Below are 26,185 nucleotides of genomic sequence, written 5' to 3'. Positions count from 1 at the left end.
GGATTAAATAACAGAAAACATGTTTTCCTATCAATATTAAATTAGATATTTTTGGGGGGCAGAGTTTGAAGAGTAAAAGGAAGAACTACAGCAAGCAATTAAAATTGGGGGGCTGGGAAACAGCAACATCTAAGGAAGATAAAAGCTCCAGCAAATCTCCACAGAGACGACGGACTGCAAACAGGTAGAGCAGACTGAGGCCTGAGTCTGAGAAGAGAGGTCCACATGCTGCCTTGGACCGTTCTTTCTACTTAGCAGAAAATGAAGAAGGGCCAACGCTGACAGCCAATTACCAGACACGAGCGCCACTTAAGTCTTGTTAGGCTGGTGCGGCCCATATGTTCTAGGTCATGCAACGTTGCACGTGTCACGCATGTGGAACCAGAGTTAACCCAAAGTCGCCCTCGCAAAAAGAACGGCGACCAGCTTGTTTGTCGAGGACAGAGCTCGCTCTTAGATTGCTTTTGCTACCGTTTGATCGGACTTCTGGTTTCGAGGTGCAAAGGGAGGTTTTCGCTGCCGGATAAGCCGAAACCGAAGAACAAAAGAGGCTGATGTAAAGATCTAGCTTTGCAAGTAGAAAAAGCAGCGGCTTACAGAGCACAGACAGATCCTGAGTGATCTCTTTCTGTCTTGAGTGTCACTCTGCCTGAAGCTCGTTGTTTTTTTCAGCCGCGTTATTTATTGGAAATCCATGCGCCGGGCCTGGCCCGGCTGCAAACACATGGATTATCCCCCCAGATGTAATTATTCTTCGTATCCCGAGTCAGTTCAGTGACAGGTTGTTAGCGAGGTCAGATTGCAAACAGAAGACGGCATCTTTGTTCTGGTAGATGACGTCAAAACGCCTGAATCATCTGACTGCACATTTACAGATACTGGGTCCTCCTACAACCCCCCAAAAACAAAGACTATTTTATTGTTTTATGTTGATGGATGTACAGTGCATTTATTAGCTTTTTTATTTATTTATTTTTATTCCATTCACATTTTAATGTCTTAATCACAATTCTTAATGTAGTACGTATAAATTTAGCCATAAAGGACAACGAGAATCCATCCATCTGCTCAAATATATTATTGATGAGCAGATTTGAAATCCATATTGCATGAAACAATATAGCCAATTGCGTCCACTGTACTGCATCTAAGCAGTTCTGTGGAAATAGCATATTGAAATTGAAAGCAAAATCCTGATGGTGATTGCAATTTGATGTATTGCGCAGCGTATTTTGCACGTCATGGTTCTACAACTATCAACCAACTGTCCCTCCTGAGCTATAAATCTCTGCAGCTCCTCCAAAGTACCAAGGGCCTGCACATTGAAATTTGTTTTTGTAACGTGGCAAAATATTTGAAAGGCCAAGCTGTATGAATGCGCTTGTCGAGTACCGTTGTTGTAATATGATGAAAACGTTTCAATAACTGTAACCAAAGAAATATGGATATCAGATATCGTGTTCTATGGTGGAAGTGATTCACTGGTGCAACTTTATTTGTTGTATCTCAAAGATACAGAAAAAAAAATCTATGAAAGCATTTATTACCCTCTGCACATTTTATGGTTAAGAATTTAAAACAAAAATTTATTTGAAGCTGCAGGAACAACAAAGAAATATATTTGGGATACATCAACAAGGCATTTCCTCACCAAACACAGGTAGGCCATTTTCAGAGTGTGTGAGCAGATATTTTTAGGTGCGCCACAGGGAGTTTAAGCAGTCCAGTAAAGAGCGGCGAGCAAATGGGTAACCTGGTTTTCCTGTGACACAAAAAGAATCGTGAATCCCTAGCGAGTCCAAAGACTCCGGGTTCGACAAGGACTTTCTTCCTCTTTTTTTTATTTATTTATTTCTTTACACACAGCTGCTGTCTCTTTCCATTCCTTACGCACTTCATTCCCATTCTCCATCACTAACGTATTGGACACGCGGTGCACATAAGCGTAAACTGGCTGGCACCGTGTTCTGAGTAGGTGTAGAGAGTTGCGTCGCCGTTACATCACATCTTTATTTTTTTCCAGTTTCCCCAGCAACCAGGTGTCCTCCAACAGCAACCACCACCCTGTTATGTCATCCTGCTGTTGTCACGCAGTGCTCAGGGTTTCATCGCAAACAAACCGTCGTGCTTCAGTTCTGCTCTTGCAGAAAGACTTCGGCGCTGTCAGTGGGGTTGCTACTGAACAATGGAAGACAGCCGGGACGGTGCAGTGGGAGGTGTGAGTTTGTTCCCTTTGGGAGCAGCAAAGAGGAGTTTGGAAAGCCTTTTTTTTTTCTTTTTATTTTCTGCTAAGTGACTCATCTAAAATCTAAAGTCTTGGTTCAGAGTAGGACATGAATACAGGTGGGCCGCCCATCGTATTTCTCATTTTCCTTTTGGTTTTTAATTAGAGGAGGGAGAAGTACAACAATTGCCGCCCTTGGCCCACAAAACCTTTACCGATGATGGGATAAAGATGAGTGATCGAGCAGAGATCTGTTTTTTATAGAATAATCGGCTCCTGTTACTACTTTTGTTCAGGCACCTATGAATTTTTGAGTGTGACAAGCAACTGGATGAGCAAAACATTGTTATCTGTTTAATTAGCAGAATCATATTTGTATCAAAAAGACGAAAATAAGCTGCACAACCAAACATGCTAAGTATATTCAATCAGAGTAGCTTCCTGCCACAATAATAAATAGTAAAAAAAAAAAAAAATGAAAAAAAATGCAATTTAGTGTTTTTGGCAAGTTGTAAAAAAAAAACACAAAAAAACCCACAAAAAAAACATTTTTTTTAATAACTTTTATATCATAATGAAATTTACAAGACAATTTTAACCTCTATACATGTTCAGTGGGGCTTAGTGGGAGCAGCCTGTGTTTCAAAATATTATTTTTGGATAAATTTCACTGCTTGTTAAGCTTTTACAACCTCCTTTTGTCCTCGCCAATATTTCATAAGATTGGAGCATTCAGAATCATCCCTTTGTATACTTTATGCATCATACAAGCCCAGTTGAAGGTCATAAAGTAATCAAACTGTACGAAGCACAGCTTATCAACATTTTTGCAAGAATTACAAGATCAATGATTCAAAAGATGCTCCTTTGAGGCACTTTTATATAGTTACCTTATGAGCTAAGTTGTAGATACACACGTAAATTATTGAATTCAGAAAGGACCCATCTGCCTTTCCTGTCAAGCTCTTTTGGATGTGCTTAAAATTGTGTTAGGCAACAAGATGTTTAAGTTCATAATGTTTTTCCAGCTCTATTCCAATCAGGAAAATATTTTGAGTGGATGTTTTGAGCATTTTTGCACACAACTTCATTAGTATTCAACAAAAGACATGATGTAGATAGCCAAATGCATTTTTGTGTCTGGTGAGTCATTTATTTCTGTGTTGATTCATGTTTGATTCAGATCACTATCCTGCACAAAAGACTGAATGATGTCCCGTTTTCAGTTTTCAGATTTATTTTTTTTTAATTCTAAAAATGCTGGCATTTCAAAGATTTTGCCATGCCATGCACTACAACATGGTTTTTCCTGCGCTTTCGGAAGACGACTTGGCCCCCCTTGCATCATAGATCTTGCACTTAATGGAGTGCATACCTTCCTGGAGAGTTTAATGCAAAAAAAAAAACTGTGTGATCTTCAAACGGTTCCAATTAAGGTCCCGGCAGAGTCTAACAACCTCGTGTTTTGATCCGCGCTGAAAGAAAAGGAGAAGCTTTTTCTAGGCATGCCCCTTAAACAAGTAGTCGGCAGGTAGAAATCTTCTAATGGCTGTTATGCAGACTTTGTGACCCCAAGACGCCACTCTGAGCTGAACTTCTCTAACAGTGAGCTTTTTACATATTTTATCCTCCCACTCACTGTAAATGGTGCAACGATAAATATGGGTTCTTGTCGCATCATATTTAAACCCTCAGGGAAACAGAAAGTCATGGATAGCTAATATAAATAGCGACAACAGTTGGCATTGACGACGTCCATTAAGCCAGCGGTTCCCAAACGTTTTCTCTTTTATCAACATGAATATGGGAGATGAGCCCGGGCTGGTGAGTTGTTCTCTTCATAACCACATAAAATGTAAAAAAAAATAAATAAAAATAAACACTTTCACATTTTTACATTTTCAAAAGTTTTCATAGTACAAAACTTGTTTTCTCTCTCTTCATCCTGCAGGAAATATTTTTGCTCTCTCTCTGAATCAACATGAAAATAGTTTGACCTCCAACGCCATGCCTCTTTTAGATAGCGAGCGCCTTACATAAACATAATTAAAACAAGACCCAACTTCCTAATTAATCAATTCCCTATATCATGACGCTAATCTGAGTGGCAGCCTGTCACGGCTGTTCTCTGTCTCTCACTCGTTTAGCCATGATGGATAGAGGTTGGAAACCTGCACACAAAGACAAACCCTTTGGCCTTGCTGTTGCTACCCATTAAAAGCTAAAAAAAAAAAAAAAAAGAAAGCTATCTGCAGTTTATTCAGTTATGCCAAGAAATATTCATACCCCTGGCAGATTTAAGTTTACATCTATTTCTATTCAACCAAGAAGTTTTTTTTGTCTAAAATGAAGTCAGATATTAGTAATAAAAAGATAAAGTCATCCAAGAATGAATCGGAAATGTGTCATTTAGAAAACAAAACCTATAGCGGCATCTGGTGCTGCAGTCCTTTGACTTATTCAGGAGCCAAATGGAAACGCCAGTTGTACAGCTCCCTCAAAGGACAGGGGCAGAGAAGTGCGTCACTCCCGTCTTTTTTTTCTCCCTCTCTGTCTCCTCTTTGCTTCACCTCTCCAACCCTTGAAAGCCGTCCATGAATATTCCATCAGCCGGCAGGGCCTCTGCCCACCCTCTTCATTTAATGATTCAGTCTGTATGTGTCTTACATAAACGTCCGTGTTTATGCATAGCACCGTTGATCGTGGCGCGTCACTTGACAAAAACCAGAGGCAGGAAACGTAGAAGTGAGTAAGGAAGCGTTGCAAAACGCACAGGAGGAGTGAACGAGGGTTTTGCATAAATTATCAATCTGTGAATTATGTCAGCACAGTCTCCAGGCAGGACACGCTGTATGTGTGTGTGTGTGTGTGTGTGTGTGTGTGTGCGTGTGCGTGTGTGTGTGTGTGTGTGTCTAATGTGTGCTGCCCACCGATAATGATACTGCAAAGCAAGATAAATGACCTCGTGTTCCTGTGGTGGCTACCGACTCTCAGGTAGAAACTACAGCATCACCATCCAGCAGTGGAGAGAACACAGTCTGGTTTTTATGCATAGTCTGCCGTAAAAAAAAATCTGATTAATGAGAAAATATTATGATTGGTTGGAAAGAATAATAATAATAATAATAAAAAAACATGAATCAGTGCAATAAATTAAATTTCCTGAGTTAAAATAATCAGTTCCTTCATAGGAGCATACTTAATTTATTTTAACCATATAAAAATCACATGGACAAAAACAGTTTGTTTTTTTTGCATTTTTACTTCTTGTATTCTATTTTGTTTTAAGGCAATTGTGCAAAGAATGAGCTAACTTAGCTATTTACAGCCATAGCACCTGAGACTTTTAGCACAACTAAACGTCAGGGGGTCACTAGATTAGGACTGGCTCCATCATTAGCAGGTGTGACCCCACTTTGAAAGCAGGCACTTTGATGGTGTGACCTTACATGTTAGTGGAAACACAACGCCAAAAAGGAAAGAAATCAGCAAGGTCCTTACAGAAGCAATTTATGCTACCCCTCAGTATGCAAAAGACATAAAGAGAAGGGCCCGTGCCGAGTGTGTCCAAAGTGTTTATTTATTCAGCTCAAAATCCATATGAAAATGATCCTGGTGCACAGGGAAATTATAAACATTTCCACAAAACAAGCTAACCTCATATGAACAATAATTTCACGCATTCATCTTAACGAGAGCTAGCAATAGCAACAGCTTTATCGAATGTGTACAAACACATTCAAAAGAGCGTGTGCACTGCTCCTTTGACTAACTTTGTCTCTCAGGAGGGAGCGACCGCTAATCAAATCCTCGGAAATGATTGCGTTCCAACAACAACTTCAAATCATCGTCAAATCCAAACCTGGTTCATTCACGCTGACCCCTTTTCACTGTGACGCTGCTGAGAACAATGAAACGTCTGAATGTGATTTTGTAACCGTCACGAGGAGCAAATATTTGTTCACAATTTTTGCCGTTCTTTTTCAATGTAATTTTTTTTTTTTTTTTTTGGTACAGCACATCTTTTACAAAGTAGCTGCAAAGCTTAAAAGTCCAAGGTCTCGAGGCATAGAGAAAGCACAGATTATTTTAGCAGTTTTTCCAAAGAACATGACAGGGATGATTGCATTCAGATTCTTTCTTTTCACAACTTAAGCAGCTTCAATCTAAAGCTTGTTATACATTTTTCTTAAACTGTCGTGCCAGAAATGCCTTGTTGAATTCCTTGGTACAAGAAGATGAACGAAACTGTTTTGCCTCTTTGTTGAAGTGTCTCAAGAAACAGTTTTATTCTCAGATTTACAGGTGTGACAGGCAGTCAAGTTCAGGGAAAGAAAACATCAAACCTATAAGAAAAACTTTACCCCTGCTGACACACCAAATGCACATCTTGAAGCTGCCGTCACACTGTTTGCTGCCTTGTCATTCATACAGAGATTCAAAAGAAAAAAAACGTGCTGTCTGAAAGTGAACAAAACTAACAGAACTTTCCAGTCCTGTCATATTTCTAACGTATGTGTGAGGTTCAGCACTAATGTTGGCTTGTATAATATATGCAAATCATATTCATAACTAAAGTCCCGCCCCTCAAGTCCGATACCAAAACAGTCAGAGAGGATTTAAATTGAAAAATAGCACCACTAAAAAAAAATAATGTCAGTGAAAAGAAAACTGCCAGTGTGAAAGCTAGTTATTTTAATCAACAGTATATATTTAGAGTTCTAAGTATTTTTTTTTTTATCAATTATTGTTTTACTATCAGTGTAGTTTTCAGTACATTTATTTCAGAGTAATTGTTAATATTTTCAGCTGCAATTATATTTTTCAATGCCAATATTATTTTCCGGTTTCATTTTAAGCTGTCAACGTTTAGTAACTTCTCTTGCGTGAAGATTTTTTTATTATTATTATTAGGTTTTTTTTCCACATTGAATGATAAAGTGGCTGCCAAGAAACAAGATGTGTATGTTTTATTTTTCCATTGCCTCTGAGGCATAAATATCTGAGCGGTAAGGTGACTATCAGCTGATTAATAGGAAAGTATTAGGAAAGTATTCGAGTAGAGGCTTCAAAAGATGAGAGACTGAGGCAATGCGCATCGGATCAAGGCACATTCTTGTGTTAAAATGGTCCAGTCAAAGTCTGTTCCAAGAACCAACTAAGAATCTGAGGCAAGACCTGAAAATATCCAATCCAAGAAGAATAGGAAACTGACTCTCTGGAAGTGCAAAGCTGTTCGAAACATACATCCCAAGACTTACAACTGTACTCGCATTTACTTTTGCCACTGCATGTGTACTTATTTGATCGCAAAATAAGATCTGAATGAAAAGATAGGAAACTTCACACCAGCATAATTCAGTTTGAGGAGCCATGTCACTGGAATAGTAACCGCATCTCTTCAGTTTCTTCTTTTTAATTAATTCGGCAACGAAAAACACTTCCTCTGTTCAGTCAAAGGTGCCAACGGTCTGATTGCGTCAGTAACCTCCCCTTTCCGAGCGCACATGAACACGCTCTCTTCAGACCGGAGTAACTCCGAAACAGCTTTCGTCAAGGTCAGCTGGCACAGTTCAGCCCCGCTGAACACGCTCTAATTGTCTCCACAAGTGAGCACTGCGAGAGCTTGTTTCTGACTGTGAATCATCCATAATGAAAGAAGCTTTTCCTGTCTCGTTTCTATAAAAATAAAAGCGACAAAGAGACTCGACGTAGCATACGCTGCTGATGTGCGCCGTGTCCTTGGACAATTCAGTCCTGCTCACAATAAAATCACACGCACGTTCGCTTCAGAGCATCTCTAAAAAAAGGAGATGCAAACAAAACGTTAATCGGCACAGTAAAAAGAGTATGTTTTTATACCGACTCCAACCTTATGGGGGGTTTGCTGAAATCAAATTTAAAGCTGCGCAAGGTTGAAAATAAACAAAACTAAAGAGGCAGAAAATCAGCAAAACAAGCACAGGCCCTATATGGAAACTGAAGAGCGGCACGTCGGTTGAGTGATTGGTGATTAGGAGGTGAAGGTATGATTCACGTCCTTAAATTAGCTCCTTTTGACGAGACGCCCCGGGGGAAGCGGAAAAGGAGGCTGAATGGCTCAACCGAAGTGACGAAACTGTAGTCTGACGCTCAGAAAGAGGGTTTCTTCATGTGACCCGCTGACCTCGGTTAAAGGCTGCCGCCACATTAAAATGTTCAGCTCTTTAAAAGAGTCTGTTGGATTGCAGAGATTCACAGACGTACAATGAAGATTGAGGGCTGAATTACTCCTCTTTTGTGGTTTCTTCTTATTTACCCCTGACTCTGCTGGGCCTCTGCAGCAGCACATAGCTGTTTACTCTTGATCCAAGCAGCCAGTCCTTTCATGCAATCTCTTAAAGTGGTCTCGATCAATGACGCTCCAGGCTCTCTGAAGGTCTGTGGCTTCTTTTTCACTACACGTAAACATAACGTGACCTCTTCAGAGCCTCACTTGATTTTTTATTTTTTTTTCTCTTTACTTGTCTGTGTGTTTTAGCCTTCATTCATGGTTCCCATAAAAGCAGGGAACGTCACTTGGCTGATCTACAACTTTGTAACAGATTAAACTCTGAGCAAACCCCCCTGAGGACGGCTGATTTGGATTCAAACAGATCTGAGTTTGTGCATGATTAGCAAACTCTTGTGTTTTCATGTGTAGAAAATGGACTGGCACAGTCAAAATAATCAATACAAATCCCCCCCATATAAAGAATCGCCAAAGAATCGTGACTAGAGGAGCTGATTTTCTATTAGTTCTCTTCTACTATATACCGACGTGGTGAAAAGAGTTGGACCGTAACAGAGATGTTAAGTTTTGCAGAGAAGGAAATTTTGTGTTTCACAATATTTCACAAATCAATTTGTTGCAAATAGCTATGAGAACCTGGGGGTTTTTGGGGGCAATCACTTAATTTCTTAACTTAAGTTTAGTACAGACACGTCATCAGCAGAGGTCCCTCAAATTATGCCAGTTTGATTGATGTTGAAACATTTCAACCACGCTTAGACATTCAAACTCGGAATGAACAATATATCGCAATTAACATTGGTATTGGTCACCTCAAAACGTAGCTGATATTAATAACCGATGTTTATTTCCATTTTGATCCTGCTTATATATATGTTTTGGAAGGGGAGGCGTTGAGCATGTGATATTTGTTTGGGCATTTGACAGTGATAGTGACACACAGTACACGACTGTGGCATGTTTAGCTAAATTAGAAAGAGATTTTCAGTTATCACTCACAGTCAAGAAAGGGAAGAGAAGCAGATATAATACCATGTGATATTAGTAAATATTGGTCATCGGTCATAGCAGCAATATTGAAAACGGAAATTAAGTACAAACAAAACTTTTCATTTTGATGCAGTTCAAACAGAAGGCAACGCCGTCTTTTTCTCATGCACTTCTATTCCGCAGAACAATTTCAATAAAAAAGGGGCAACGTCAACTTCTTGAGTCAGCAATAGTACCAAGAATCAAAAGCACAATGCCGTGTTCGATGTAATTTGGTACGCTATTTCGTCTGTTTCCATTGTAAAAGCAGACCATATAACCAGCCCGTACTGAACCCACTGTTTTGGATTGCCTTCAGTTGTAGGTCTATAAGACAAGGGTATGGTTAAAGCAGAGCTACTGGTGTTGCGCAGCAGAGTTCAGTGATTGTACAGGTATGGCACAACTTTAGGCATTTGGGTTTAACCCAGTGACAGTCGAACTGATGGTAGAAATGGTTTTCTGAATATTATGCACCTTAAAATAGCGAACCAAACCACATCGTCCCATACCACACCGCTCAGTGGAAATGAGGCGCAAGTAATCACTAATGCAACAGTTTTGTGGCTCGTCCAAGACGTCAAGCTGAGAGGTTTAGCTGCTACAGAAAAGGCTTCAGCTTGTGAGTATCATCTCCTCAGGAGGAGAGGATCATGACTCCGGCAGTGCAGAGCTTGATTGCCACTGGCAGCAGGAGAATGTGAGTGAGTCTAAAAGGCAAATATATTGGTAAATATATTGTCTGCCTGTGTCTTGCTAAAATATTGCGAGCACACTGAAAGAAAAGGACACGCTTGAGATTCAAAATTAGTGTTTTTGGCAAACTATTGAAACATTTTAGAACGTTATGAAGCATCACACTTGTGCCACTGCTAAAACTTTCAGCCACGGCTTGAACACGCCGCTTATTTTTTTTCTGCGACTTTCGAAACAAGCTGTTCAGCACAGGTACAAAAACAAACAGGCTCCTTCATTGTTGGTGAAAAGGGCAAGATGTGATTTCTGTTTTCTCCTCTGAACAGGCAACAAAAACACGAGTTAACCTTTGAATCATATCGTCCTCTGAGAAAAAAAGGAAGTGTAGCTTTGTTACCAATGCTGTCAGATTTATAATTCAAACCATTGGGTAGATTACGCTGAGCATAATGCCAGTGGGCAGTTGCTTGATTTAAATATACTTTTTTCAATATTAACTGAATTATGACTGAAGAATTTTTGTGTTTGAAGCTTTAGAAACGAGTTGCCTTCATATCCTTCACACCTATATTCATCAAAACAGTTCAGGTTTCCGTACTTTGATGACAATAAATGAGGTACGTTCATTGCCAGTAGCAACAGTCTTCTTTGTAAGACAAAAATTTCAGGAAGTTTTTTTTTTAGAGAGGCTATCATGAGGAACACAGCACCCAGATCAGGGAGAACGCTGAAGATGGTTCCTCATCTGTAAACCTACCAAAACCTGCCTGTCCACCTAAACTAACTACCCAGAGAAGGAGAATTTTTTTTTTGGAGAAGTAACCGAGAACTTTAACTCCAGAGGAGCTGTAGAGACCAACAGCTCATGTGGGAGAATCTGTTGATAGGATAACTGTTAGCAGAGAAAAATCATAAGAAGTCTCATTTTATGCCACAAGCCGCACAGAAGACGAAGCAAACATGGAAGAAGGTGCACTGCTTTCGTCAGAAGAGACTGAAATTTTATCATTTGCTCATTTGTGGAGGAAAACAAACACTGCACATAATCTGGAACGCAGTACCTCCTTTGGTAGTGGCAACAACATGCAATGGGAACGCTGGACTACCCCGAAAAAGGCGGAGGTCCACTTTTCAACAGAACACGCAGCAAAAGCTACGATAAAGCTGCTTAGATCAAACCATATTCATCTGTTAGATTGGCTCTGTCAAAGTCTAGACCTAAATCCAATTGAGAATCCAAATCCAATTTCACCAAATCTCCCAATCAGTAGATAAGCTTGAGGGGTTTTTTTGGCGAATATTATTAGCCTTTAGATTTTCAAAGCTGATAGAAACATATAAGCAGCTGTCAGTAATACAAGAGGCGGTTCTGCAAATGATAAAGCATCATGTATCCACCACTTCATCGTTATGTGCACAACATATATTTCCAGCTGAGTAAATATTGCGAGAAAATGTAAAAACTTTCAAACTACGACAAAGGCACTGCAAAATCCTCTGCCCCTCAGGCCTGGATCTTTGCGATGTGTTTGCTCACTGCAAACACATCGCTACAGTAGTAATACTACATGAACAGATCTGTGGGAAGCACCCCTCGTCTGGCCTTCTCCCCCCCAACCCCAACACCCTGTTCACTAAAACGTCGCCATCCAACACGCAGAAAACGAACCACGTCGCATTGTTTGGGTAGAAAACACATAACTTACGCGCTCCAGCTGATCGATCCGTGGATGGCATCCCTTTTTTTTTTTTTTTTTTTTTTTTCCACCCCCGTTGGTGGAGGCTTAGCTCCTCCTAAAGCAAAAGCGCGTCCTCGCTTATTGTTATTCTCTTCTTTAATTTGATGTAGCGGTGAGTCCAGGTGGAAGCCCGCTCTGCTCCCCTTGTGGCGCGGCTCAGCACGCCTCCTGGAGATGCTGCCGAGCAGGACTGAGGAGCTCCACTAATGTGGGATGATGATGATGATGATGATGATGTCGCGGGAATAGGAGCGTTAGTTTCCTCCTAACGAGAACATGCACCGCCTGAGTCACCGTGTATTTTCCAGGCAGAGTCCAATCTGTCAGCAGCACGCTGGAGTGGAAGGTGATTTATCAAACATTTAAGTCCGGCTGGAATTTAAATTTGAACAACATTCTTCATCATCCACGGGGTTGAAAAGAAAAGAGAAAAAAAAAAAAAACCGGGAAAAAAAAAAAAAAAGCATGAATCTATTTATAGCCCACGCTTTTCCAACAGCTTACATTTAAAGACACATGCCTCTTCCAAATGCTACATCCTCCATACATCAGCTTTGTTTGTTTTCGCACCTTCTGTTTGCAGGACTGTGAGGAAAAAACGTGGCTGGAGTTGTTGGCACCGGATCCACAGCGAAGCGCCGGGATCTGCAGGCGTCTTTTACAGCCATGGGAATAATGTGGGTCAATGCCCCACTTATGTGTAGCACAAACTGTTGTCTTACTTCTTCCCCTCATATACTGGGGGTTTCATTTTCAATAAAGGTTTTTCTTAAAAAAAAAAAAAAATCTGTTAATAGTACAGCTAGTAGATATATAGTCTTCAAATCTAACCTTTGTGGCAGTCGGAGAACAAAGCACCTGAGTGAAAACCAAGATCTGTTCAAGAAGGAAGCATGGATGTGAAAATTATCAATAAAAAGAACATGGGTAAAGATAAGAATTTATTACAGTGGAAAATAAACCCAGAATACCGAGGAATTCAGAACTAATCTGACAGGAAAGAACGGATTAGAATGGCCCAGTCAAAGTCTGAACCTTAATCAACTGAAAATCTATGGCAAAACTTGGCAAAAAGGTTGAAAAAATAAACAATTCAGAAGAAAAACATCTGATTTACATGAACCTGTAGTTCAGCTTCTGACCAGAGCACAACTTATTTAACCCAGAAAACCCTTAATTTATGCTAGATTAAATCATCATTAAATTAGATTTTTATAGTGTTGTTTTTATTTTCTACATATTTGACTGTCATTTTACTTTTGTATCTGAAATGCTTTCCTTAAAACAATTACTTTATCGAGGCACTAGATGGCAGTGTTGCACACAATAACTCTTCACTTGCAAACAAACGTTTTTATTCCTACTGAGTGATCAATGCAATACACATCTGAATTTTCACAAACTTTTTTCAAACTTCTGTTCCTTGCAAAACGATTTATATTCCTTTAACTTTTTTTTTTCATATTATGTCATGATGCAACCAAACAGGTTGATGGGTTTGATTGAAAATGCGTGGATATTCGCAATACCGAAAAGAAAATGATCCATGAGTTTCAAAATATTTTCAAAATAAAAATCAGAAGTGTGGCAAGCATTTGTAATCATCCTCCCCCAACCGTCTCTTTACTCTGATTCCCTTAAGTAAAATCTAGTGTACAAAAGGCCAATTAACGCAGACTGGCCAGCAATTACGATGTGGAAAACATTAAAGTGGTGTTAGGTTAAAAAGTTAACTCCGACGTTTTTGGACCAGTGTTCATCCAACTGCAAAAGTGCCAAGAAAAAGATAGCCCAGTTTAAGGAGCAATCAGGGAAACAGAGGAAAAGTGTATGCTAACTTTTTATAAGTTGAAGAGATCCATAGCTCACATGGAAAAATACATTGATAAGAAATCTAACCAGGCCAGAGTCATAGCTGAAAGAAAGTCATGAAGGGACACATCAGTCCCGTAGAAGAAATGTCTCTGGTCAGATGAGACCAAAGTTGAGTCTTTTCACAAAAAGAGGAAACGTTTTATGAGTTGCCTCTTCACAGAGGAACATTCTAGTGATTGTGGGGTGTTTTCCCTCAGCACAGACAGGAAAACTGGTCAGAGTTGATGGAAAGATGGATGCAACAACATACTGCCCAATCCTGGAAGAAAAGTGTTAGACTTGAAACTTGGAGAGATCTTTGCCTTTCAGCAGAACAATAATCCAAAAGTCAGAGCTGCAGTGGAACATGTGGTTCAAAGCATGTTCTTGTTTTTAGATGGGCTTGTCAAAGTCCAGACCTAAATCCAATTGAGAATGTCTGGCCAGGTTTGAAAACTGATGTATAAATTCTACCCATTCTGTCTGAGCTTGAGCTATTACGATCAACGGGCAAAATCTGAGTTTTCAGATGTGTAAAACAGATAGAGGAACAGCCCACATGACTGCAGTTTTAATTGCTGTGAATATTTTTTCCAAGACTCTGTAAATACCTTCAAAGTACACTAACATATTTTAATAGCTGAGATCCAATGAACTGTTGACATGGGTTCTTAGGAAAATTACAATACAACTGCAAATGTATCCAAAAAAAAGTTATAAAGCTGTTGGTAGTTTTTCTTAATGTTTTTTTTTTAGTTATTTTAGATGTATGACATCACCAGAGCACCCTCACCTAATGGTGCTAAAAGTCTTGAAGCCCAACTTGATCCCCCATGTCCAGATTGGCTGAAAAATAAATGAATCTTTAAATCACTGTTCTTTCATTTAGATCTACTTTTTTTTCTCAGGACTCTCATCAATGTTTTTTTTTTTAAGTGACACCAATGATACTGTGAAACTTCCATTTATCAGTCTGAATATGTAATCAGACTACTATTATCCTTTGTCGCGTGAAAAGAAACTCACCATTAGTGTCTCGGTCATTACACTTGTCAGAAACACTGTTAAGCCCGGATATTTACTAAATGGCATTTCCACAGGTAGTGCATGGAGCATTTTATTCCTGCTCAAGTGGAAACTTTTGTTTGTGTACAGAGGAATGCAAGCATTTGCATTTAGATGCACCTTTTAAATGCAAAGCGATCACAGCGGTAACGGTCCATCGACGGTTTCCCTGGGCCTGCAGAGGATTTTCTACTGGGGCTGTTATTGTCCAGTTGGTCACCCTTCACGCAGCACGGCTGTGACAGAATGCCCAAACATTTAGGCCTCACATGCCTGGGCAGTTTGTTGACTGTTGGGAATTGGAGCTGACAACTGGCAGGACTGGAGCCTGATGGGGTGCGGAAAAGTACTGGTGGTAGCCCGAGGGGCCCCGCCTCCCCCCTGACCAGTACAGTTCCCATTGAGGCAACTTTGAAGAAAAATAACCTCTAGTTTCAGGCTAAAGTAAGATCAAGCTTATCATTATGTTGTGTAAATAGAATTTTATGTCCTTCATGGGTTCATTATAAACTGATTCAAACCTTGTTGGAGTGTTACGGATGCAGCTGGAATGGACAAGTATCTGTTTACCCCTGATGCTGATCATATTTCAGCACCTTCTCTCGACCTGCTCACATTTCTGAAAATCTGCAAAAGCGTCTTTGTAAAGTCTCTGCAAAACTTTTTTTTTTTTACTGATTATCTTCAATTCATTAGTTCAGGTTTATCTAATGATCCAGAAAAACTTTGTCATAAAGAAAATATTGTTAGTGTACATTATTTCAGTCTACTTTCTACCTGTCTATAAATAGAAATGCTCATACTTGTCTCATTCAAAAATGGCCCCAAAACAGTTCTGTGGGTACTTTTGCGAACTGTTTTAAACGTTTGTTGAAGAATGATCCTCTTCAGGTTTGACTGTCTGAATATTACAGATGTTGAACTAGTAATTATTAAATTTAGTGGACATTTTCTAAAACAAACTGTGAACTAGCCCTAGTTTGCTGCGAAATTGGAAGTTACAGATCAGCAGTATCAACTGGTTACTGACTGAAAATACAAAAAAGCATTGGGAAACCGTATCGACAGACTGTATTTTGTCTCCACTCTTTCATCCCCTTGATGGCCTGGGGCTCTGACCAGTGAGGCACGTTGCCACCAACGCTAACAACTCAGGGGTGTCCAAAGTGCACCACAATTAAAAAATACAGAGAATCTGTCCTGCTGTAAGCACAGAGGGTTGATGCAGGTCAGCACTTTTCTAAGAAAAATCTGAAAAGAGTGAGAGTTTCATTTTTATGTTATTAACCATGTTGCTGTTTTTAATGACTAAACTTTGCTAAGTAGAGCAAGGCCTGACCTTTGCCCTGTGCTTGTTCCCCATCACAACATCTGAGGACAATGGACCCAAAAGAAATTATCATTAGTACAGCAATTGTACAAGACACTTTTTTGTGTTCAGGATCAACAATGATTTCCATATCACTGCTTCATTAAAATCTTGCATGTTTAGAGTGTTACTGAAGAGATAAAAAGAAATTCATTTTTTTGTGGCCCTTGAGTGCTCTCAACTCTTTGACTTTGGCCCTGTTGGCAAAAGGTTTGGACACCGCTGTCTTAAGTAGACAAAACTGAACCAACCGAGCTATTCTGAGCGTCTACACTGTAAAACACGATAAGTGGACTTTACTTTAAAAATGTGTACAGACTTGTTGCCTCGAAAAAAACCAAAGTTTCAAAATGTAAAAATGTTAGTATGTGCAAGTTTACACACCTTGACTAACTTGACCATTTTCAGTAAGTTATAATGACATAATAATACATGACTTAACTGAAAATTCTAAGTTCCTGGCTCCTACTTTTTATGTTTCTCTGCTCAAAAATTGACAGAAAACATAAAGAGCAGTGATAGTTTGCTCACTTTTTTGCAGTAAAACAGTCATACTTTAAAGCATTTTTACCTCAAAAGACCCTCAGCTTTTCAAACAAGTATGATGTGCAGTATTGCAAACCTAAAGTTTAAGTACTGCGAACCTAAAATAACCTGATACATTTTGTTTAGTTGTACATGAACTAAACAGAAAAGACATATGGACTTAAAAGTCATATGCAAATAAACTATTTTGTCAAAATAACTTTCCATGGTTAACAATACTCTTAAACGTATCTAACATGTTATTCTCAGCCATTTTCTTTCTTCCTACATCACCAAGAGCATTGTATTTGTTACATACATTAAAAAAAAAACATAGTGTCATCAAATCATATTTTATTTTTCAAAACTTAAAAATCAGTTGTACAGAATTTCAAAGCATTCTCTTTGGTTTGCAGATTTGCTTGAGCAGAAATGGAGTAACGTCTGGACTTGTCCTGAACGTTAAGTGTTAACCCTCCACAATCCAAAATCTTTCAAATACCTAACTTTTTTTGACTGGGATTTCATCATCAAAAACAAAAACAACCAACTCTGACGTGTACATGCGATGGTCATGCTCAGCGGGGATCATATCACATGCTCGTATGAGGAGTTAAAACTACAATAATATCTAATCTCTATCTTCATGTACAAACATCTGACTCTTCACTCTTATATTACTTTCTCTTTTGTGGTTTTTCAAAACAAGAAACTGCACAAACTAAAACATGTTCTGACTTAGAGCTCGCTCGTGCTGGCTTTCTAGAGACAATCCCAGCGGTACTGACGCAGCCGCCGTTTATGTAACAAGAGATTTGATTAGGACAGCCAGTTCCCTGATGAAGGCATTTCTATTCAAAACTTTACGTGGCAGACTTCCAGGGAATCATTCACAGACTGGGAGCTGGGAGGACGTAAACAAGTAGCAGTGGACCAGACTGTGTCATCAAGAAGATTAAGGAGAAGGTTGGAAATTTGATCTTTCAATAAAAAAAAAAATCTGATTCACATCAGATCCTAATGAATGGATGTAAAAGCAAATAAATAGTTGAACAGTTCATTTGATTACTAATTATATACAATACATAAAAAGCATAGATGGATGAACACATGGATGGACGTATGCATGTATGAATGGATCCTGTTATACACATAAAACCTGTGTTTATGTGGGTGTGTTAAGAAGAAAGCAATTTCTAAAAGAAAATCTTTGGTGATGTTTGCCGTTTGACACAAGCCACATAGTTTACACAACAAACATGCAGAAGAAAGTGCTTCCAGTCCGATTACACCAAAACTGAACTTGGTACTGGTAGTGTTAATGCAAAAACACTTTGTGTGGTGAAAAACTGACCTTGCACATCACCCTGAGCACAACACCCCTATTGTGAAACATAGTGGCAGCATCATGCTGTAGGAATGTTTTCTTTTCAGCAGGGAACTGCACAAGCTAAAATATGTTCTGACTTAGAGCTCACTCTAAGTCAGGTGGTCAGAATCGATGTGGAAAAACACCTTTTAGAGACTTTAAAAAGACTTAATATGATAAAGGTTAATCTCCCTGCAGGTCAACTCTCCTAAGCAGGCAGTCAGACCTCAATCAATAAAGTTTATTTGTTGATTGAATGGCCTAGTCAAGGCTCAAACATAAATACAAACGCATGTTGAATCAAACTTGCATTAAATGTCTCATATTAAATTGAAGTTAATTGTTTGCATTTAGAGTCAAAAATAAATTATAAACTTGAATAAACTCTCATATTAACCCACTTCATATGTTTCTGATATCCCTGCCCACCAAAGTTGCAGTTGGCGATTCGTGGAATGAAGCGGGGCTGCCAAACAGCACGTATGTTTACTTGAGCCGTTGCTTCAACTGTTCTGGAAGCGCTTCCTTTCTGGGAGGGTTCAAACGTCACTAGCCACGCCTCCTAACGGCTCCGATTGGTCAGTCTGGAGGGTAAATAAAATTCCTTTCTTCTGATTGGTTGAAGATCAGTATTTTCTTTCCTCCCGCAAGCCGTAGCAGCTAGAAACCAACCCACTCAGAGAAAACTGGGGGCAGAGCCTCCCTTCGGGGTTATTATTGACACAAACTGGACCTAGAAGAAAAAAAAGGAACCATCTAATAGCCATCATGAAGTTTGTACGCTTTATAATGAAAAACGCCGCGTTGGCCAACGCGCCGAAGCACATCGAGCATTTCTCCAAATTCTCTCCGTCTCCGCTCTCCATGAAGCAATTCATCGATTTCGGTGAGTTGAGCTCGAATTTTATTTGGTCCATTTTAGCAAAGCTACCTGAACGGTTTAAATCCGTAGCTAAATTCTGCAGCGCTTATTCATGCTGTGTTATAATAGTGAATTTCAAAGCATGCATCTGCTGTGCTGTGCACGGGCCTGCTGCAATTTGCTGTTCATAGGCGCTCAGTGTTGCATCAGATCTGCTGCAAACTCGGGCTGCACCATTTTGCCTCTAACTGGTCACAAAAAAAAAACAAGTCATAATCTGCAGGTGTTAATTTATGTAAAGGAATAATTTTACTTTAATAAAATGGTAAATGTACTCAAATAAAACAAACTTTAAAGTTGGGTCAATACGCTTGCTCAGCCGGTTTAAACTCTAAAGAACTTGGCAACTTAAAGCGAAACAGAGGAAAAATAATTTATTTTTGCAAATAAATTGCTCAATTTATTGTTTTCTATCTTTCAGACCTTTATCTACCATCAAATTAAGTTTTTTTTGAGCCAGTACTTATCTGGCTCTAACTGTTCAAATAAACAACTTTTAACCTGCAAATGGGACCATTTAAACATACATCATATTTGACTTTATTTATTCAAAATACACTCAGGTAATTCAAAATTAAATTTCTGATGGATGTGCTTGCTCAAAACTCTTCAAAATGTCTAAAAGAAAGTAGAACAATAAGGAATAAATGAAACTTTGTATATGTGTGAGAAAAAAAAAACAAAAACAGAATTGATTGTTTTCCTCTCTGTTTACTCCTAACTCTCAGGTTCCATCAATGCCTGTGAAAAGACATCCTTTGTCTTTTTGAGGCAGGAACTCCCCGTGAGACTCTCCAACATCATGAAGGAGATCAACCTCCTGCCAGACAAGCTGCTCACTACTCCCTCAGTTCAGATGGTGCAGAGATGGTGAGTTGTTTATCCAGGAGACGGCCTGTCGACTTTCATTGACCTGGGTTTTGTCTTCAGGCTGAAACGTCGCCCTTTCTCGTGGCCAAGTTTTATTACAATCACAGCGGCTGTTGTTTACCACAAACTGGGGCAGTTGATCCGCCCTCTTTAGTTACATAACACTCTGAATTACAACAAAGCCGTGTGACCGAGTTGTGCTCTCTCCAACTTGCTCAGAGCGGAGGATGGTGGGGAGTGGCTCTGAGCTGTGAACTTTAGCCCAGTTTCCCCCGTCACAGGCCCACGTGACCTGTGTTATTCTCACTGCACTATTTTTGCTTCCTTCATGAACTTTCACTTCCTTCAGATTTACTCTGCTGTGCCTCCTATGTTTCCCATCATATGTTCATGGGTTTTGCTTATTTTTATTTTTATTTTTCAGGTATAGTCAGAGTTTATTGGAGATCCTTCACTTCCTAGACAAGAATCCAGATGACCACAGAGTGCTTGCAGAGTAAGGCTTTAGTTCTTGTCCAGATGTTATAACAGAAGGCTAACTTCCCAATTAATGCGTAAATGCATCTGTTTCTGGAAGATGCCAAGTGCCCGACAGCTGAAGGTGTATACTTTCTCCCATACTTTCTCCCCAGGTTTGTCGATGCTTTGGTTACCATCAGAAACAGACACAACGACGTGGTGCCGACCATGGCGCAGGGGGTCATTGAATACAAGGAGGTTTTTCCCCAGGATGTGGTCACCAACCAGAACATCCAGTATTTTCTGGATCGCTTCTACATGAGTCGCATCTCCATACGAATGCTGATCAACCAGCACAGTAAGCCCACAACCAGTTTCGAAATTCAGCTAGAATTAGTTTTTCTGTGTTTGTTTCTTTAATTTATATTTTCCGTTTGTGGTTTACTTTCATTATTGTTTCTTTTTATTATTATTATTTTATACCAAAGCATTTTTTTTTTTGTTAAAGACGTGCTACAAGTTTCATTTGTCGCTTGCCTGATGAACAACCTAATCACTCACAAAAGAAATCCTTAAAGGCAAAAATATTGAGAAATGTCCGTTGCAGTTATAATCTGAGGTGATTTAGACAACGAACGTAACAAAAGCTCCTTGTTTTTCTTTCAGTCACCATTGACCTTACTTAGACGCCACGGTTCAGCAGAGGACAGATTTATTGACCTAGGTTTTTAAAATGTCAGTTTTGTGCTGAAAATCATCCCTTGTTGCATTTATTTCTATGAGTATCAAACATTATTGGGTAGACATGACAGCAAAGGGAGCGTTTAGCTTCTTATCTCATTTGGATTGGCAACAGACATTCACATATTTAAGTTTACACAAGTCTATTCCAAACATCACACCCCACAAATGATGAGAGCCAAAAGACAGGAGAAATAAAAGTGGATAAGGCCGCAGGTGCGTCAGCATGTTCTTCATTAATCAGCTCAGATAGCCTATCTCTGCTTAGCTGCTGACATGTTTCAGGACCCTATGCGTTTGTGTTGCAGCTGAATTCATACGTGCAGTAAAACCCGCACAACTGGTGCAGAAGGAGATAAGAGAAGGAAAGAACGGTGTCTTTTTTTTTTTTCCTTTTTACCTGGAACGGTCCTGCAAAGTCTAGTTTTGTTTGCCATAGAGCGCTTGGATAATCCACGATGTTGAAACACAAACTGCTGAAGCACACACTATCGTTGATCCAAAGTGAAATATTTCAAAACTGCTGTTGCATGAAGGGGAAACGTCACGCGTTATATAACCTCGTCCCTATCGAACCAGTTTCACACCAGGGGCAACTTTTAATGCCCTGCACGTCTTTCGTAACATTTTGTTTTTCCAAACTAGGGGCCCGAGCAAAAATGACTGCATGTATGCATGGAAACGACTTAATACTTTTACTCTTCCTTTGCACAGGCAAGACCAAGAGTGTGCAATCGACAAGACTTTTTAAACATTTAAAAACTTTTTTTTCTTGCAAAAACTTTGTAGGTAAAATATAAAATGTCGAAAACCCCTGATTTTCCCTTATTCTCTTGTTTTTTTTTGCAGCTCTTGTGTTTGATGGCACCACTAACCCAGTCCACCCAAACACAATAGGAAGCATTGACCCTCAATGCAATGTAGGAGATGTAGTCCAAGGTGAGTCTGAACTTGACTTAAGGCCTCAAAATACTCAAACTGGCCACAATTTATAGCAATCATTTGTTTTTCAGCTACCTTGCGGTTTTAAAGTAGCTGAAATCATGTTTCATCTACTTTTAAAAACAACGTTTTGTGTTTTGTTTTGTCTGCAATTAAAATTAAGTTCCTTTTCATTTTCATCAGATGCCTTCCACAGTGCGAAGATGTTGTGTGACCAGTACTACCTCCGCTCTCCTGATTTGGTTCTGCAGGAAATGAACCGTAAGTTTTCCTATGATTTGTTCCATATAGTTTAACGATTTGGTGCTATGCAAAAGGTTTCATAGTCCTTGACCCTTTTTTTCACTTTTTGTGAAGTTTCACTGTATTTTATGGGGATTTCTTGAAAACAGACCAACACAAAGCAGATGAAATGAAAATTTGTGTATTGTGCCTTTGTTTTTATATTCCCCTAAACAAAGCAAACAACAGCCTTCAGAAATGTCCCCATTGTGGGAGTAGATGTTGTGTGTAGCAGATTATGAATGAAGAGCTGATATCTGTGTAGATATTTATATATATATTTTTTATTCTTCTTCTTTTGCACAGACAAGACGAAGAGTCACCCAATAAGCATCGTTTATGTGCCCTCCCACCTTTATCACATGTTGTTTGAGCTTTTCAAGGTAGGAGATGCTGCCTTCTAATTCATGCATGTGCCTAAAATTAACAATCATTGAAAATTAACAATCATTAAAAAAAGAATTCTAAGTTTCTTTTTTTTTTTTTCCCTTTGTAGAATGCAATGAGAGCTACCATTGAGACTCATGAAAACAGGAACAACCTCCCACCCATTAAGGTCATGGTGTCTCTCGGTGGAGAGGACATGTCAATCAAGGTGAGACAAAGTTTAAAGTGCAGGGCCACTACATTTCCAGCATTGCATAAGATGAGTGCACATAGTTTTACAACTTCAAAGGGCAGTAAAGAATATGCTTCATGGTCAGATAAAATATTTTATTTTGGGGCAGGAAGACACCAAATCTTTATCCTCTCTCAGGATCTTTGCACTGACCAGTCTTAAGAAATCTGAATGTGATCAGTTTTGTCTTTCAATGTGTGAAATTCCTCAGATTTAAATGAAGCCAGTATTTCCCAGCAGAAGTTGTTTTTGCTCTCTGAATGTTTGATCTGTCCCACTTATGTAACGTTTTAGTCCTCGTTTCATCGCCGCGCTTTCTGTAGCCTCTCCGATAAGATAAGTCAACATGAATTGTGCTTTTACAGTCAGCCCGACGTTTCACCGGGATCAGCAGGCATCTGGTTGTCATCTTGCTACAACTGGCCCAGTTGAACAAACAGAATCGCTATAGAGAAAATCAGATGACCTATGTATGATTATAAAAACAAAAGCTCTGGGTCAGGAGTATCTTTGATGACAAAGAGAAATAAAGGGCAGACTGGACTAATACCAGCAATAACTTTAATGTCTTCATTTAGGAGAGAAACAATATAGACCCAGAAGTACTGAGCCAAGTCTACTTTCAGTTGAAAAACAAACATAGTGCACGCAATGTAAGCTGAAAGCTTTCCTTTATTAAGCGTAACTAGACTGCTGTAGTAGCAAGGCTGAAAAACACTGGACACTTTCTCTACATGTATCAAACAGTGGTTGCTAAGTAATCCAAATTATCATCCTGCCTTAAAGTAGTAGTAGTAGTAGTAGTTGCGTTTTTCAAAATATTTTATGTATACATCTGTGCTAATCATTAATCTGCTAGGGACCTTTATTTATATATATATATATTAATTAGTTTTTACTTGCAAAATCTGTAGTTTAACGATTACAACATTCTACCTAATCTTTTCATTTTTGACCAGGTTAGCGCTCATCTCCCGTCAGCACTCATTCATGTCTTCTGTTTTTCTGTCTGCCCCCCCCGTAGGTGAGCGACAGAGGCGGCGGCGTCCCGTTTCGCAAGATCGAGAACCTTTTCAGCTACATGTACTCCACAGCTCCTGCTCCACAGATCAGCGACCACTCCAGCACACCGTTGGTAAGGAGGGTTTTGGTTTAGATGTACAGATGCTCTCAGCCTTTGTGCTTCTCAAAAATGTTTTTAGTCTTTTATGTAGACTTAGCTCTGTAGAGATTGCATTTCTACCACCTTTTTTTTTTTTTTTGTCATTTGACGTTATCTCCCTACAGTCATCAAAAGCGAATCTAAAATAAGGTGCTACTAGTTCCGAATGACAAGTTTTAAGCCTTTCCCCTTTCTCTGCAGGCTGGATTCGGCTACGGCCTTCCCATTTCTCGTCTGTACGCCAAGTATTTCCAGGGGGATCTGCACGTTTACTCGATGGAGGGTTTCGGCACAGATGCCGTCATCTACTTGAAGGTGAACTAGTCTGTGCATGGAATTGTGGCACAAAACAGTCGGGTGAGAACTTCCTTTTGATTTAGTAAATTTGTTTTTATGGTATGTCCCTCTAGGCTCTTTCCACGGACTCTATCGAAAGGTTGCCAGTGTACAACAAAACCGCTCTGAAGAACTACAAAATGTGCCAGGAGGCTGATGACTGGTGCGTGCCCAGTAAAGAACCCTTAGATCTGCGCAAATACAAGGTGGCCTAGTCAGACCTTCGGACGCAGCCGCCGCTTTAAGACTACAAAGCATGGATTCTCCATGAACCACGTCCTAGTATTCCCATGGGATCGTCCGCCGAAGCAGACGAGCTTCTCGCACCTCCCAGAACCAGAGCAGATTTCAGCCGGCGTCACCAGTAGCATGTCATTTCCAGCTTCTGTCATTCATTTTGGTTTCTGTCTGCAATAGAGAAATTAGACAAACTCAGAACTGCTACCAACAGGACATTTAAATAAAGTTACCATGGAGACCTGGTGAAGCAGCCCGAGCGCTGCTGAAACGAGACTCGGCGGTAAAAGGTGGAGTCGTGTGCAGGTAGGGGGAGACGGAGGAGGGCACCCAGCGAGTTATCGGGTGCCCGGAAATGAGGGAGAAGTCGAGAGTAAGAGTGGACAGAAGAAGAAGAGGAAGTTGAAAGAGATCCAGCAGTTTTGAGTTAGATGTAGAGGCTTTTACATAACAGGGGAAATTTGTTGTTCATCTATGCGTTATAGTAGCAAATCCTCCCAAAGGCACGTCTTGTTTAAATACTTGAACTATCACAACTGATATTTGCACCTTAAATTTGATGGTACTGTAACGGTGTTGGGTTTGGAAATTTTGAGCAAATGCTAGACTCTGAAGTTGAGTTTTCTTTTCTTTTTTTTCTTTTTTTTTGCATGAATTTTCTTACAGACTTTCTGTATTTCAGCCTTTGTAAGTATAAAAAAAAAAAAAAAACTGATCTTGTGCTCAGTTTTTTGGACCAGGCTGAATTTAATCCTCTTTTTTTTGTGCATTGTTTGTAAGAACTACAAAGAAAAAGGGCATCGTTTTTAACAAGCCGCAGCCCCACTGGGCCCAAGTTTGCTGTCGGTCCATCAGAGTATTTGCCAGCCTTGTCTCAAAACTAAAAGCTTGAAGACAAAGTCATTATAAATGAGTGTTATTAAGCCTCAGTGGGTGCCATGTTTGTGGTTTTAATAGGCCAGTTTTTCGCACACTGTGCCAAATGAGACTGTCGAGGGTCCAGGTGTGTTCACAATAGTTTTTATTGTGTTAATCTAACTCATGCAGTATGCAAAATGTTATTTTTATAGCTACACTTTGACTGAAATAAATGTAAATACAGTTAATAAAAACACCTGAAGGCAAAATTGTATTTTTGTCTTGTTTTTTTTTTTTTCTTTTTTTTTTTGAATCCCAATCTAAGTAACACATTCTCCATGTAGAATTCATTTTTATTTGTTTTTTTTTTTTTTGTCTTGTGTTTGGTCATTATAAGGTTGTTAATTAAATCTGTACAGAGAGACGTGAACAAAGCACACAGACCTACTGGTTTAGTGTCGCTGGCAAAGAGATCAGGTAGAGCTGACGTTCCATCATCGGATAGTTGAAAAGAAACTTCTTGCTGCACTTTTAGCTACGTTGTTCATTGCTGTTGTCAGTCTGTGAGTACGAACTGTTTTGTCACACTGTTATGCCAGCAGATTGTTTTCCGGCC

At 39.5% G+C, this 26,185-nt stretch overlaps 2 protein-coding genes across 2 annotated transcripts in view; one reads left to right on the top strand and one right to left on the bottom strand.

Moving 5' to 3' along the window:
* Positions 1-12,151, bottom strand: part of tbkbp1 (TBK1 binding protein 1) — a 57,716-nt gene extending 45,565 nt beyond the window's left edge. Inside the window, exon 1 of the mRNA XM_007572339.2 lies at positions 11,927-12,151. The gene's annotated coding sequence lies outside the window, so the exon portion shown is untranslated. The remainder of the gene's footprint in view (positions 1-11,926) is intronic.
* Positions 12,152-18,802: 6,651 nt separating this feature from the next.
* On the top strand, positions 18,803-25,507 carry pdk2a (pyruvate dehydrogenase kinase 2a). Its single transcript, XM_007572326.2, has 11 exons — positions 18,803-19,027; positions 19,792-19,933; positions 20,358-20,429; positions 20,566-20,750; positions 21,983-22,072; positions 22,259-22,336; positions 22,664-22,740; positions 22,854-22,952; positions 24,001-24,111; positions 24,340-24,453; positions 24,549-25,507. The coding sequence occupies exons 1-11, from the start codon at positions 18,910-18,912 to the stop codon at positions 24,687-24,689; spliced, it is 1,227 nt and encodes a 408-aa protein (XP_007572388.1). The 5' UTR covers positions 18,803-18,909; the 3' UTR covers positions 24,690-25,507.
* Positions 25,508-26,185: the final 678 nt, after the last annotated feature.

This window comes from Poecilia formosa, unplaced genomic scaffold, assembly GCF_000485575.1.
Source record: "Poecilia formosa unplaced genomic scaffold, Poecilia_formosa-5.1.2 Scaffold7, whole genome shotgun sequence".
Lineage (NCBI taxonomy): Eukaryota > Metazoa > Chordata > Actinopteri > Cyprinodontiformes > Poeciliidae > Poecilia > Poecilia formosa.
The sequence above is the reverse complement of the archived record's forward strand: the minus strand, read 5'-3'. Positions and strand labels throughout refer to the sequence as shown.

Coding starts and splice junctions, on each gene's coding strand:
- pdk2a (XM_007572326.2), top strand. CDS start 18,910: ATGAAGTTTGTACGCTTTATAATGAAAAACGCCGCGTTGGCCAACGCG. Junction 22,073..22,258: donor TGTAGGAGATGTAGTCCAAG/GTGAGTCTGAAC, acceptor CATTTTCATCAG/ATGCCTTCCACAGTGCGAAG. Junction 22,741..22,853: donor TGTTGTTTGAGCTTTTCAAG/GTAGGAGATGCT, acceptor TTCCCTTTGTAG/AATGCAATGAGAGCTACCAT.